Here is a 16549-nt window from a genome sequence, read left to right as displayed (position 1 = left end):
GTCGAGTGGTCACAATACAACTGTCTCGCATTCTAGGGTTTCATTACCGAGTCAGGTAAAGTATTATCGACGTTTTTTCAGTTATTCGCGAATTCTTAGTAATAGAACCACATATAACGGAGTCTGGAATTACGTCACGGTACTGCTCACCTTATACGACATGGGATACGTATTAACTGACTAAAATATAGTGTCGTTGAAACAAAAGATGTCATATTGTATTCTAATAAAATATCTAGGTATACTTAATAAAAAATAAAACTGTATAAAAGTGTGTCTGTACATTAGATACTTTCGAAATAATAAAACAATAGGGTAATTGGCACATATTTGCAATAAAATAATCCGTTTGTATGTTAAGACTATTAGCTAATCTACTGAACTAATGAACGGAATTGTAACTTTTATTATATAAAATAGCCAATAGAACTGAGCAAAATTATGTGTGTGTCAAGGGTTGTTTTGAGAATTGGAATAAAAATTCTGCCAAAGTCAATATTCAACGCGGACGAAGTTGCGGGAAGGATGAAGCTAGTAAGTAATCATATAAAATACATATCTGTTTATGTTCTAAACCAAAGCTAATTAGTAATCACCGCTTATCTATCTAGACCACATTTTATAAGCAGTCATAATTGTAAAACAGAACTAATGACAAATGATATAAATAATAATCAGTAATAGAATATTATTGATATAACATCACGACCGATGTTCGTTTAAAAGAGTAAGTACAAATACCAGGGCAATATTTATACAATGTGATAGGGGTGAGACTTCTAACCCGTTAAGGCTGAGTACTACATCTAATTTTATCGACAAAAGTCGGGGGTCGAAGGGGTCGAATCCCCTCCCCCTAAAAATTTTGGCTATTTTAATTTTTTTTTTACTTTTTTGATATCAAAGGTTGTAAGCGTCGTAGAAACAAAAAAAACGACAAACGGTAGCTAATAACCTTGGCTAACTAATTCATTACTTTTTTCATATGTTTGATAATGTTTTGGTGAGAAAAAAAATCATTTGTGAATTATTTTTACCGAAAAAATCGCTATTTTTCAATATTTTCAATTGGGGGTTCAACCCCCACATTATTTTTTTGTCGATAAAATTAGATGTAGTACTCAGCCTTAACGGGTTAGAAGTCCCACCCCTATCACATTGTATATTAAACTAGCTACTTCCGCGCGGTTTCACCCGCTCTGCTTGGCTCCTATTGGTCATAGCGTGATGTTTTATAGCCTTCCTCGATAAATGCACTATTCAACACAAAAAGAATTATCCAAATCGGACCAGTAGTTCTGGAGATTAGCGCGTTCAAACAAACAAACAATCAAACAAACAAACTCTTCAGATTTATAATATTAGTATAGATTTTAACAAGTATTGATCATATTTATGCCGAACTCCTTGAAAATTGAGGACACTAATGTTTTTTTAATACAAAAAATATATAGAAATGTTGGTTATATGTAAATAGTGTTGTAAATGTCACAAGGGATGATCATTTCGAGGATGTCAATTATTATTTGTATTATTTTGTGAGTAATCATAGAGTAAGTAGTCAACTCGGACCACATGCCTACGGCCCATTTGGGACGAGTTGGGGAAATTAAAAATAAATAAAATTTTTAGTGGTCAACTCGTCCCACGTCACTACCACAATGAGATAAGGTACAGTCAGTAGCAAAAGGGTTAGTGTGGAAATAATAAAGTTCTATTACTTTGTTGAAAACAAAAGATTTTCTAGGAACTTCATTCTATCTATGTTATCATTTACTTCATAAGTGACCGCCATGACCATTGTTTAAGCCACACATGTTTACTATTCTTAGTAATTTTGGATAACACATGAATTTGTGCGATTGCTAAAATAAATTGAGCTAATAAATTATTAAACCGACACTAAAAAAAGAGGTTCTTACTTCGTAAGGATGTTGTAATATGAAATAATCTATAAATAAAACGAAAGTAAAGAAACAAAACAATAAAAAAAATATTTTAAATCTTGTGTTGCTAACTGTATCAAACATTGATAAAGTTTAAAGATCCATACAAAAAAAAAAAATTTATTTATTTTTAATTTCCCCAACTCGTCCCAAATGGGCCGTAGGCATGTGGTCCGAGTTGACTACTTACTCTAATCATAAACGTTTTTCATTTTAAGACATTGTGACTTATATTTAAATTAAATTTAAGACAGGCCTAGCTCATCTTCATTGTAAGAATAGCTACATGTGACGGTAGCCAAAAAAGTACATTTGTGAAAATCGTAGTGTTTCAGCCTACCCCCATTCTTTAGTATATTACGTAGTTTTAGAGGATTAAGTAACAATTATGTATATTTTAGACTTTCAGCGAAGAAAAGAACTATTTGTAAATAAGTATTTAGATTTTGTATTTATAAATAATATCATTGTTAGAAACGTGTCATAATGAAGTATAACAAGTTCCATTAGATATATTAACGTACCTTTTTTACAAAAGACAAAAGCGTACATACATATCTATATACTTACATATTTATTTCTTTTGTTTGACTAAAACAATAAGAATATTTTCAACATAACATCATGTCACTCGATTAACCAAGAAGGTTATTGCTGTATTATATTTTCGATAGAATACTTATCTCATCGCACCTAATAGGTACTTAATGGTTTTTTTACGAAACATTATACAGATTTGACAATCTCGTAAAACCTTATAGTAAGTACACGTTTTACTCCACACAGAGGGAAAAAATCAAGACCCTTAGTTTGTCGATGAAGAATTAAAAAAACATTAATATTTTTTTTAAAGCTGCAAATCATTGATTAGCGAGTAAAATGCATGTAAGTTATGCATTTTGACACGTTACGTCTATGCGTAAATATACCTATTAACCTACACCCGTTATGTTGACTCTGTACGTAAAGAAATTAATAAAAGTCTTGAATTAAATAAACATTGCATTAATTTAATTTTATTATACACTACTATTATGAAAATATTATTTAAACATTATTATATTGACTACTACAATAAACAATGACTAAGAATTCCTCTGATCCTGGGTCATTATAATTACAAACAGGTACGTTTTACAAAAGAATGAAAAAACATAAACAATACGAACGCCTTCGTTCAGAAGTTAATACACCTCAAAGGATAGTGTCGACCACAAGTGTCATTCGCTTTAATCGATATAAAACAGGGACATTTTAAATCGAGAACCGATTGGGAGTCGCTATGATGCGATAGTAATTAACAGCACTCATTCGACAATCGTGCGCCGCAGAAAGAAACCAGTGTATGTTGTGTTAGTGATTATAAAATTATTTATAAGAAAATAGTTAATATGAAGGTGAGTTTATAAGATATATTGCTTTAATTATCGCGAAAACCTAGATATTTGCGTAATGGCAATAATTTAATTAAGTATATAAAAAGTTGTCGCTGCAAAATCGAATTGTGGGTATTATTTTTTAAGTATCGTCACAGGGATCGTGTTTTTTTGGTATTTTTTGTACGTACATACAGGCATAAAAAGTGTTAAATTATTTCTACATAAATGTGAAAAATAATTTCGAAAACAATATTTTTTACGCATTTTAGCGCGTTATTGGCCAAACTTCGGAGATATGTCGAATTGTGAATACCTATGCTTATAAATAAATCGTTTGAGATTTAGTATGATTGATATAATAAAGACAGACAAAATCGTAAAAATATCTTTAAAAAATATAATTGATTGACTTTTAAAATGGAGTTATGAGAACCGGTATGAACACTGTCTACCTGCATGATCAAAAAATAAACGTTTCATACAATGTAGTTTTAACACATTTTTTACAATTTTTTTTGATCTATCTTTGGATATAAGGGAACCGGTTCGAAATGATGGCATCATAAATAAATCTGTATAAAACTTAATATATTTTGCGCAGTTTTTGTAACCATATTTTTATTGGTCTTCTGCGGGTATTATTTACTTGTACTTTATCAAATATGCTACGTATGTAATTGCAAGATATACACAAGATAAAAGATAGTATGAGAACATTAATTTTATAAGTATAACTGAGGGTTTCTTTTGATCGCAAAAACAAGTCTGGCAAAGGATCTTTGAGATCTCCAAGCCGATGCACTTGTAGAACTAAATATAAGTAGACACTTGAAACACAAATAGCTTGCCCTGTGCGAACTGTAGGTACTTGTCCGACTATTTATTATAATATTTATAAAATTACACTTGGACTCGTCTCAGGGCATTCACACCTTGCGTGTGTACTATATTATACTTGTATGCTCTGTCGGTGACGCTTAAGCTAAGTTTGAATCTTTCAGTTTCGATTACTAATAAGTAGAGACCGGATAATATGCATTTGCATATTTGCATATGCATTTGCATATTTCAGCGATTTTCAAGGCTAATAGCATATTTTTACTAATATCTAGTGATGATGCATATTATTGCTATAATTTACAGTGGTATTAATGGTCCGACGGAAGTTTTGCCAGAAAATATAAGCGCTAACATAGCACCCAAGCTTATTCTGCCCCGTTACCTCAGTAGATGTGGAGCGATCATTTTCGACCTATAAAAATATTTTGAATGATCGAAAACATAATCTTACCACTGAACATTTGGAACAATACTTGATTGTTAATGTTTACAAAAATATTAAATAATGTTACATGTTACTATGTCGATCAATGGATAGTTTTCTATAAAAAAATGTATGCTGATTTTTTAATAAAAAAAATAAAATAGTTTCTTTATTTCATCAAATAACAATAAATTAAAAAGATACATACATAATAAAGTAAAATATAAGACAAGTATTTACTAACAAAATACTTAAATCTAAAGGAATAATATTTACAAAACAAAAAAACTAATTTAATGTTGCATATTCTGTCAGTTTTCGTGCATATTTTAGGCATTTTTCATGCATATTTGCATGCATATTTCAAGCTTTTTATGTTGCATATTATCCGGTCTCTACTAATAAGAAGCACATTCAATACATATAATTATAATTCTGATAATATTTAATTGAAGTACATACTCGGCCCTGACAATATTTTGACATATTAAAGTTTTACAAAATGCTTAGTAGGCGGAGCAAGGAGACTGGAATGAATAGCGGTGAATAGCATCATGGAACAGAAACAGTTTTCTATTGTTTATATTAATGTGGTAAATAATGGAGTTCGAAAAGAAAATATTTTAAGGATCGGTAGATGTGCCTACGAGCCGTAGAATTTTGACACATGTATACTTATGTCATAAAGCAAATTAACCGATCGGTAGTTTATTGGAATGCGCGTAAATTACAGTGTTTATGTACTGATAATTAAAGCCGAATTAAAATTCCTAACTTATTGCACATTCATAATTATAAAATTCCATTGTTTAACATGCTAACACAGGTGAGTTCATAAAAAACAAATTTACTATTTGAACATGAATGGCTAATTACTACGTCAAAGAAATCATAACGTTTTATTATAATATTTGTCATAATTAAACAAAACTCATAGTTTTTCAAGAAAATGTGTTGATTCAGTGTCATCTACTACGTAAATGTAGGTACCTACGGGTAACAGGTATTATTTCTAATTACTGAGAAAACATGTCGAATATTAAATGAACCATTTTGCATACCATGAGGATTTAATATTTTTTTGCCTAATAGATACTGTTATCTATTGTTTTGTACTTAACTACTGTTACTAAACCACAGTTTGGAAATTTCCGGTATTTAGGGACACAAAACACAAATCGTCGGGCCGAGTTATTGTGCAAGCTAATCAAACCACAATAAATATCGAGCAGTTACGCATTTTATTTGAAAGTAAATGGAAATCCGGTGGATAGTCACTTCCTAACATTCCTAACAAACTTTATCTATTACTATTATCGTAACACTTCGACGTAACACAAAATACATGTGACAATTACAATTCCAATATGTTTCTAAGTCATATCCCGAGAAAAAGGTAACAAATATAATTGATGACATCATGAATACATATGTACATAATAGATATTAATATTATTTAATAAGTAACGGCGTATTAGAGGTATAGGTCACGTCATAGCAATATTAGTGACATTACTTAATACTGGCTCATACAATTTCTACTACCTAAGTAGTAGAAGTTACCACAATGGTGAATAAATATTAAACACGCAGAAAACCTGTCCTATTTTAATACATATATCTATATATATTTGTCAAAAAATATAGCTATATCTAATTACAGCATAACACAATGCCTTTGTAATTTACTGAATAACTAATTGTTTTCATCTTTACGATGGTGAATTGGCGACTGTATCTGATGATAGAAAGCGACGACGAATACATTTCCTCTAATGAAACAATCACGCGGTTAACCATTATCAATAGCTTATTTATACGTTATATTTATAAAAAGATTATTTATACATACATACATACATAACCTCACGCCTGTCTCTCATAGGCGTAGGCAGACTATGGAATGCCAATTACAATAGGTTATTTATAGATAGGTATAACCGTTGATCACATTTAATAGGACAGGCTAACCGCAAAATCCTTAACTGTACCATAGCGTCGTGCCTTCGATTCATATTCATCGAGGATACATGGGTGATGCGTGAAAGAGTCAGAAACATTCATGGTGTTTCGGGTGTCCATGGGCAGATGCGATTGCTTACCATCGTTTATCGTCTAATAGATCAGCAGTCAACACGATATCAAAATGAGGAAAATAGATTTGACCCTTGAACATCTAAAGCTTCTTACTGTAGTATAAATAAGTTCTTAAACAACAATCGTCATTACTTCTAGAAACTATCATTCAGACGTCGTGATCCAAAATAATGTTATTAAATTGTAATTTTTTAGGTACCTATGTATATTCTTAGTGATATTCACTCAGCCGAGTGTAATACCAACGCGTCTGTTTTGCACTAGCGATAACACACGACCTCATGTAGTGTCAATTAGTCTTTTATGTCTATAATTCGCACAATAATATCATGTATTATATTAAAACATATTTAATAACCATTGAGTAATTGTGAATAACTTCGTGGCTGGTTACAAGTGCTTCTGATGAGCTATGGGTCTCGATTTTTAAACAGTTTTCTAAATCTTTAGTGTTAAAAAAGCGTTACTATTACAAGCTCATAGCTCGGAGAGAAAAATTCCATGTATGTTTCATCATTATCATATTTCTGGAGACGGTTTGGAAAGGGAAGAGTGTGTTAAGTATTCCCTGAAATTACAAGTTCCTTACAAGTATAAATTAACCTTAGAAATAAAATTACTTTAGTTAAGTAAATAAATTCAATTGTAATACATCGTATTAACTCCTATAATAGTCTTACACAGCAATAAACAGAGTATACATTGATAACAAACGTATTACTTGCTGATAATGGAATACGATGCATCTTTCAAAGTGACAAGATGACAATAATATCGTAATGAGTTTGCCTTTTATCAAAAACATGAATGAAACTTATGAGGGACAACTGTTCCTTAAGAGTCACAAATAAGCTGATTCAGAATGAGATACGAAAGTAATTAATGTAGTAATTACTATTAGTTATAATGTGAATGCTTTCTAATTTCATAAAATATTTGTTATAGAAATTGTTTTAACGGATTTGATGCAAATGGGACGTAGAATTCGGTAGATACCTAGTTGTATTATCATCATCTAACAATATTTCTGTTGACACTGTAGGTACGGTAACGATTTTAAGTGTTTCCCTTTCCTACCGGACAGGAAAAGAATCAAAGTTTCCCTAAACTGACTAGTTTAGAAAAACTTTGATGCGGATATTCTTTTTCAAAAATACACATTGGCTGCTACAAAGTCGCAATAAAAAGCTAGTCAAATAATAAATGTTCGTTTAATATGACTTCAAACATGTTTCAATGAATACGTTGCATAGACATACGTACAAGAGTTCCGGATACAATACTAGAGCATAAGATAGGTTTATCTTTATACTCAATGACTTGCTGACCTTTAGGTTCCTGATCTATTACAATGCGTTTGGCAATTCCCAAGATGAGTCCGTTTCACACTCGACTGCACGGTTGGTGCGGTGGCTGGGCAACTGGCTGCCGCGCAACGGGTAGCGGGTTCGATTCCGCACGGAGCAACTCTTTGTGTGATCCACAAATTGTTGTTTCGGGTCTGGGTGTGATGTGTATGTGAACTTGTATGTTTGTAAACGCACCCACGACACAGGAGAAAATCATAGAGTGGCAGCGTTTAAAAAAAAAAACATTTCATCAAAAATTTCCCTACATTAGTAATTAGTAGGCATACAAGTAAATAAGATACGTAATTTATCATTAACTGGGTTTATGTCTGATGATCTCCAGTCATCATCATCATCATCATCACGTAAACTGTACTTCCCCATGATAGCACGAAAATAATTCGAAGAACTGTTTTAAGCGTCCACGTCCTCCGTTTTTCATCAAAGCTGTTTATAAAGCTGATAATAAAACATTGTTTTTAACTAAATATCTATATATTAATACGTGATGCAAAAACTTTGGACCGCTTTTTACGAAAATTGCGCGGACGTAGGAGCATAAAATTTGGTACACTTATAGTTTATGTGTAGGAGAAGTGCAAAACGCTAATATTTATCAAAAATAATGCTTATAAAGTACATTAAATCAATAAATAAAACATTACACACACATGCATAGTATCTGATCGTATTTGACAATACGTCAAAATCGATAGACATTGCGATGATATTCTCACGTCTCATATGAAAAGAGTTTTATAAAAGAGTTTGTTTGAGTTTGAGTTAAATAAAAATTATCCTTGAACGTATGTTAAGTGGTATTGTAAATTTAATCGTACATATATGGTTGAATTTCGACCACTAGGCGACCACTAGTATGTATAAATGGAAGTTAAATGTAAGGACATTGTGGGAAAATATCATTAACGTTGACTTTAGAGATCTAAGCCTACTACTTATTTATTGTACGCTGTATCAAAACAAAGTTAAAAGTTTAGGTTTAAACGAATAGATTAATCTCCGGGACTGGTAGGTACCTAAGAATCTGTGCGTTTAAGCAGGACACGCTGAATTGTGATTTTTCAGAATATTTAAAAAAATAATTACGATCTTTGGCGAAATCGAAAATACAACCTTGGCGATTTAAAGGAATACAGTGACTTTAATTAAAATTACTACTTATAATAAATAAAATAATGATGATTAATTCTGGATAATTAATTCTGGTGCATAATAAATCGAATTCTGAAGACAAAGTACAGGTTTATTTCTTTAAGAATAGAAGTGTAATGACCGGCGCTATGTTATATGTTAGTAGATAACACCAAATCATGCTATGTGTCATCAGGGGCACCAAGGCAAACAATGTAGGCAGCAATAACTAGAATACTTAAGTAAGCAATTGTTTTTTGATGAGCATAAATCAATCAAGTGATAAGTACATTAGATATCTAATAAACTCATTGGTAAACTTCAACAGTGCCGTATCGGCTAAAAATACTACAGATACATTTGTATTCAAACCGTTTTGCCAAACGTTTGTGGATGCTATTTCAATAATAAATCTGTATAAATTAACTAGCTGGACCGGCAAACATCGTATCGCCTTAAACATTGTTTTTCCTGGATTTCCGCAAATTAAATCAAGACCAACATTTGCTAAATCGGTCCAGCCGTTCCCGAGTTTTAGTGAGACTAACGAACGGCAATTGATTTTATATATGGAGATTATGCTTTTACTGTGATTTTTCCAGACTAAAATAATGCGTTCCTTTACAGTACATTTTTCACTATTAACTTATTAGTAAATACCTATAGATAGACGATTCAATCTTGGTATGAATTGTTATTTTTGAAAACACGCCAACTAAGTATATGACTTAATTAGGTCACCTACATACTTAGAACGTACCAAATAAAAGTTATTTTATTAACAGGACATTATTGGTGGTATTAGAAAATAGGAAAACATTGATTTTTCGTAAACGAATACCTTTCTCGTTATTTATAAGGAAATTAAACACAAATAATTCAAAATATTACTTATACGTAGGTAATCACCAAGCAAGCAAGCACAGGATTTGATCATTTTAAATTGGCAACCTTATTTGTATTTTAAACTGCAAACCACCCTTGCCTTCAAGGCTGTTAGTTTCCAAGTTCCTACCCAACACAACTGAAAAAGTCAGGCCATCCTAATTTAGATGTTCAGAAATTAGGTTCCATTTATATGTATAAATATTTTGTTTTCATTTAATAAATAAAGAGGAATGTAAATCAATATCTATTTGCGGTGCTGCTTTTGTCTACATCAGTATAATTTAATACGAATGACATAGTTGCGTATGAAATTCAATATCTGTGATTCACTGTAAATCAGATTTAGACGTAACTTGTAAACAATGTATGTATGACATGTAATGTGAGCAATATTAGTATGGATGCAACGACCATACAGTCCATGTTCGTTGAATATGTATGTAACAGAAGATCGATTTAGAATTGAAGCAAGGCATTTACTCACCCTCTATATTTATGTTATTTGTAAAACCTATATGTAACTTCTGGTTAAAAATAAGCATTGCATTTGTGTCTAATAACCGCACCTCTACCAACTCCAACGGAAAATAAATAAGTTGATGTTATTATATGTGGGTTGTTGGTATGGATTTCGTAATAAATAATATGTATAAAAGATTTTTCCGTAAGCGAAATACGCAAACAAAATATATATACGCCTATATAAATGTATAACCTACTTCCAATTTGCGTAGGTCCATACCTTTGTAGGTAGTACCTAGTTACCATTTACCTCCTGTTTACTTTGATTCTATGCAGTCATCACACTTATATCATAAATGTGTAAGTTTGTTTGTAACTACAGAACGGATTTTGATAAAATTCGGTATACAGACAGGGTATGAGCTGATTTGGGTGATAGGATACTTTTTATCCCACGGGAAAGCATACATATGTTCGTCTTGTTCATAATCTTTACTCTCACAAGTCACAACCCATTTCACGGGTCCTTGAAAGTCCACCGTCGTATATGTGTGACATAAATCTTTAATTGCATAATATAGGTCTGACTCTGACCTTAGTTTCAAAGCTAACTGAATTACCCTCCTTACATATATTAGTCATCTGATTTGATTGTTGATCGACCTACTTCTTGATCTGATTCAATAAGTCACCGATTTATAACAAGTAGGTACCTATCAGGAACTGTCAGGGTTAATATGTTACATATTCTTATGTGACATATTATAATAATTCCTGTTATTCTCTGAAGATGAAAGCATTAGTACTTATTATTTATTTTTGCGTGATTAGTTTCATTGTAAAATTAGTAATACAGTGACAAGTTTAATAAAATCTCTGAAATATATTGTTTTATAAAACATTTGATAGGTTGACAATGCTGACGTCGAAATCTCTAATTATGACTTTAAAAATAATTAATTAAATCGTGTCATTGCTCTCTAGTAATACGATAAGAATATTGATGTCAATGTGTTAATAAGATGCTACCAGAGGGCAATGAAAAAGCTTTTTCTAGTTAAAAAATAAATTGTACAACGTGGTAGTAAAAAATACTGTGGTTACTATAGATAACAAATAGTAACGCTTTACAAATCTACGCAAATCTAATTTTAATCAAAATCTTTAATTTCAAACATCTCACTGGAGTTGAATTGTGTTTACTAGCCCCAAATAAAAAACGCGAATTTTATCAGTAATTTTATCATAATGTTAAATAAAATTACAACACATTAAGAGAAGAACACACAATAATTGATAATAGAAAAAGAGGAGGTCAATAAACTATCAATGAATAAAGGTTGGGGCAGACTATCGCTGTCTCTGGTCCATGTTAAATACAACGCGTTATCGGGTTGTTATTATAAATGCATCGAAGCTAAACGTACTCTATGACACTACAGAAATAGCTGTTGATAATCACATTATCACCGCTATTTATTCTTTAAAGTCACAGTATACAGTCTCTTTATAAACAAACGTTTAAATCTTTTAATCCCAGTGTTATAGTCAGCCAGTCAGTTAGACGCTATTTCAAAAATATTTCAAAACCTTCATCATCCTTCGAAATAGCATTTCTAAATGGTAATTTAGAAATGCTATTGTTATTAAGAAATATTATTATAACACTTCGTCGCGTCAAGAAAATTGTCGCGTTTAGATGAAAGAGACAAACAATTAACCTGCACATAAACTTAATGTAATTACGACCAAGTCATCACCTTGTATAACATATCTTATATAAATTACTGCGTTCTGATTCTAATTAAATCCCACATAGTTGCTTTAATATACTACAAATTCTATGTTAAAGTAATTTGTTTCAATACATCACAAGTTCAAAGTTCATTGATAAAGAAGAAACTGATAAACGAACTAAGACAACATGTTTTACATTTTAAATGACGTTATAAAACTGTTTCCTTTCGCAGGAAATTATATTTTTAGTACTGGTTGGGTGCAGTTTGGCACTGGCAGCAACACCATGCTGTCCGAACGGGGAAACGCTTATGCCCAAGGGTTTCTGTGGTACGGAGAAGATGACAGCGATCAATTGCACGAATGGACGAATGGTTCTAAGAGATATTATTCTAGAAGGAACAAAAGTCTCCACTCAAGACTCACCCAGCTTCGTCTTTGTAGAAGATCCTAATCAGTAAGTATTTCCTTTCCACCACTTCCTGTCGTTCAAACTGTTCCATTCTAGTTTATTACACTATTACTATGTATCAGTTATGATCTAAAAACTTCTCTTCGATTCTTCTTCTCAACTTTTTTTAAACGTCTATTCATTCATATACACAAAGATAAATTGGTATAAAAATTGTATGCCTAAAAATGGTTGCTTTTTGTAATGCTCATACAATAGGCAGTAATAAAATGAGTAAGTTTCATTGATAGTTTGTTTTCAATTATTTCTTTTACGCAAATAATTGAAATCGTGAATGACTAAAGAGTGAATAAGTAAATATTTATATGTATGTTACCATTGTGCCCTTTTGAACAAATAAAATTGTCTCCTGCCTAGCTACGTCAACAACAGAAGTATTAAAACGGAATGAAAGCCGCAGTCGATTATGAGTCTGCTAAGTATTGCATGAGAATTAACAGTCACGACTTTCATAAATTAATTGAAATTATTTGCCAGGTATTGTGTCGCCAACATGTATAGAAACAACAGCAATCACTCGTTGGGAACCCTCCCGGTGGCAATAGTGTGTTTTGAAGAAATTTCAAAGACAAGTGACATAGAAACCAGTGGAGTACTAACCCTGATTTCAGTATTTTTCCTCGTTGCGACCATTGCTGTGTATACCTTCCTGCCGCAATTGAGGTAAGAATTAAATTATTATAAATTAAAAGTCATTCGTTTACGTAAATTAGCTTACACAGATTTCTGTACCCTCGTCACCCTGTGTGAGGTGGGACACTTGCAGATATCTTATGCAACTGTCCTGTAAGCGAAATTGAATTAATTCGTTTAACACCATCCAGTTCATCCAACAAAAATGTAAAATAGGTATATAATTAAAAAAAAAACAATTAGTTTCCGAAATCTATCTAAAACTTTGTCGAGCAACTATTTATCAATATCAAATTTATCACCGAAAACGCCCATATTTTTTTGTATCTGTTAAACCTGGACGAACAATGTGCATAAAGCTAATAATATTTAAATGATTTACATGGCAAATGTTTGCAGGGATCTTCAAGGACTATGCTACATGTGCATGTGTGTCAGTATGGCTCTAGGATTCTTATCTTTGGGAGTACTCCAACTGAGCCCTGGATTCCGAGGGGAGATTTGTACCGTCACAGGTAATTCGTTTTTTTAACAGCATTTAGTGCATAACTGGCTTTTGGACAAAGTCAATAATCGATCTAAAACCAAGATCTCTGAATTGATCTTAGTTTTTGGTACAAACTCCATGTAACGAATGTTATCGTATGCGTGTATAACTAAGGACCACCATTGCCATATCGCTACGTTATTTGGATAAAGGCATTTATAAATACAAGGACAATAGTATTGTGGTTATTTTTTGTATTTAAACATGAAATGCAAAAGCCGTAAATATTATTAATATATTATGTACTACATTCACTATTTTCCTCATTGTTATAAATGATATTACAAAACTGCAAAATAAAACTATAAGTACGTTATTTCTAGGATTAGCTTTAGAATAATAAATAGTTCAAATAGTACAAACATATGTTTTGTCTCTTTCAGGATTTCTCGTCTATACTTGGATGATGGCAACTTTCTTCTGGATGAATGTTATTTGCATCAACGTCTACCGATCGGCACTGTAAGTAGAAACTTAGCCTTTATCTAATACTTTACAGATAGTTTCAAATTAGGAATATACTTTTATTAATTATTTAATTTTCCTCTGTTCCAGGGACTCGTCTTATTTAAAGAAGACTGAGAAGAAACAGTATTTCTTGTACAGCTGTTATGCTTGGGGTTGCACGCTTTTGTTCCTGACAGTCACCCTAATTGCTAACTTCGTTGAGGGGCAACATTTCAAACCAGGTTTTGGTAACGGCAGCTGCTGGTTCAGCGGTAAATATCTTTCTTTTGTCACAACCGTATTTTATTCCGTCTAGAATTAGGCAGAAGTGCACAATACGTATTAAAAGTAACACCTATTTTTACCACTTTATCCGTAACATACCTCCTATAAGCAAGAAGTATTCTTTAACATACCTATGAATATTTTCGATATTTTTGTGTCATACAATATGATCTTAATCCTATTTTTATTAAAGGTCGAACGGAAACCTGGATATTCTTCTATGGACCGATTGCTGTCCTCATTACTGCAAATGTGGTTCTTTTCGCTATGAGCTCATTCAATTTGTGGAGGCAAACTCGGAAGTACGAAGTGAACACCCTGAACGTTCTGAAGCATAAGTGAGTTCCTTGTATAGTATACTTTCATTGACATAAAACATTGGCAACAAGGAGGCAGCATTAGAGCCTATCTCGAGTTAGCGCAATATTTCTTTCTTATTATAACTCACTAAATGTCCCCCAAATTGCTCACCTCTGGAAGCCTAAAACGTCAACAAAAATTAGATAAAAAACGTAATTTAATCCAAAACGAAAACGTTCCAGGTTCCTGCTTTCTTTGAAATTGTTCCTGGTTATGGGCATCTCTTGGATTTTCGAGATCGCCAGTTTCGCTCATGGATCAGTTCACATTATCTGGTAAGTTGCGTTCAGTCAAAGTCAAGTCAAAAGTTACCTAATTTAGACAAAACCTAATTATAAAATACTTTTTCCAGGAAAATAATGGACACGTTCAACTGTCTTCAAGGAGTAATCATTTTCCTACTGCTAGTCATCTTTAGAAGGCGTGCTATGCGAGGCTTGGCTAGTGAGAATATCTGTACGCGCTTCAGTCGCCCTCTGGCGGAGAAACTAAGTCCGCACGATGACTCCGATGACCAACAGATACTAGGTGACGATACTGTGGAGGTCAGGTTAAATTGAAAAGGCACTTATCTCCGAGCACACCGTTCCATTTTGAAATTTTCCATTGGGTTAAAAGAATTTCCTACCTAGTCAATAAAAAAATCCGATCGAATATTTACAAACTGTTTATATTATACGAGTACGAAGGTATGAATTGAGGTTATAATTATTCAATAATTTTTGAGGCAACACTATAATTTTTATTGTTTAATAATGAAATAGTACTATGATAAAAGCTCTCAGTTGTGGTTTAGGTGCAACAATATGTTATCAGAAAACAAAAATATTTAGTAATCCATCTCATTATGTTTATAAATGTTAGGTCACCGCGCCACAATGAAATCGGTACTTATTTTTGTATAAAGTGATAAGTATCCATTAATTACGAATTTATACTATATAATTTTATTCTTATTTTTCTTATCTAAATATTTAATACTAATTTCTGGTTTGCTACAGTTACCTAAATCTTGATTAACATGATCTGATGCTTCTTCTAGGACACGCTATTATACTTTTAGGATCACCAGTGCCATAAGTGTAGCTACTTTAAAGAGGGAACTCAAATAAATATTAGGTATAATAAACAAAGATTATAATTAAGATTTTAGGAATGTTCTAGGATTTACGTAATGTAAATACTATAGAGTAATATTTCTGTAATTTAAGGTTTCTATAAGAAATTAATTGTAATTGTTCTTTTTATTCAAGAATGCATGTTGGTATAAAATACTAATAAATCTATTTAAATTAAATTGTGTTTTTTTAAGCTGTCAACAACTATTTGAGATACAATCTCTTGAATATTATTCGTTGAAGCTGAATTTTCTACTACTCAACAAATATTTAAATAGATACGTATGTCAAGGTATTTTTTCTATTCAATTATAAAATAAACATATCCATAATTTTTTTTATGTTTTTCATTGAAGCTGAAAATATTACTAACATTCAAACTTAAACATCATACATTTATTTATTTTAAAAAT

General features: G+C 31.8%; 2 protein-coding genes across 2 annotated transcripts in view; one reads left to right on the top strand and one right to left on the bottom strand.

The window, feature by feature from the left end:
* The window catches only part of LOC118275815 (RNA helicase aquarius), a 78466-nt gene that overhangs the window by 50792 nt on the left and 11125 nt on the right, over positions 1-16549 (bottom strand). The window lies entirely within an intron of this gene.
* Positions 3153-16315, top strand: LOC118275818 (probable G-protein coupled receptor Mth-like 3). Its single transcript, XM_035593907.2, has 9 exons — positions 3153-3343; positions 12508-12731; positions 13224-13409; positions 13779-13894; positions 14310-14388; positions 14482-14645; positions 14852-14996; positions 15201-15293; positions 15371-16315. The coding sequence occupies exons 1-9, from the start codon at positions 3338-3340 to the stop codon at positions 15576-15578; spliced, it is 1221 nt and encodes a 406-aa protein (XP_035449800.1). The 5' UTR covers positions 3153-3337; the 3' UTR covers positions 15579-16315.

Source organism: Spodoptera frugiperda, chromosome 8 (assembly GCF_023101765.2).
Source record: "Spodoptera frugiperda isolate SF20-4 chromosome 8, AGI-APGP_CSIRO_Sfru_2.0, whole genome shotgun sequence".
In the NCBI taxonomy this organism is placed as follows: Eukaryota; Metazoa; Arthropoda; class Insecta; order Lepidoptera; family Noctuidae; genus Spodoptera; species Spodoptera frugiperda.
Note: the sequence above shows the minus strand (reverse complement) of the source record. Positions and strands in the feature narration are given on the sequence as shown.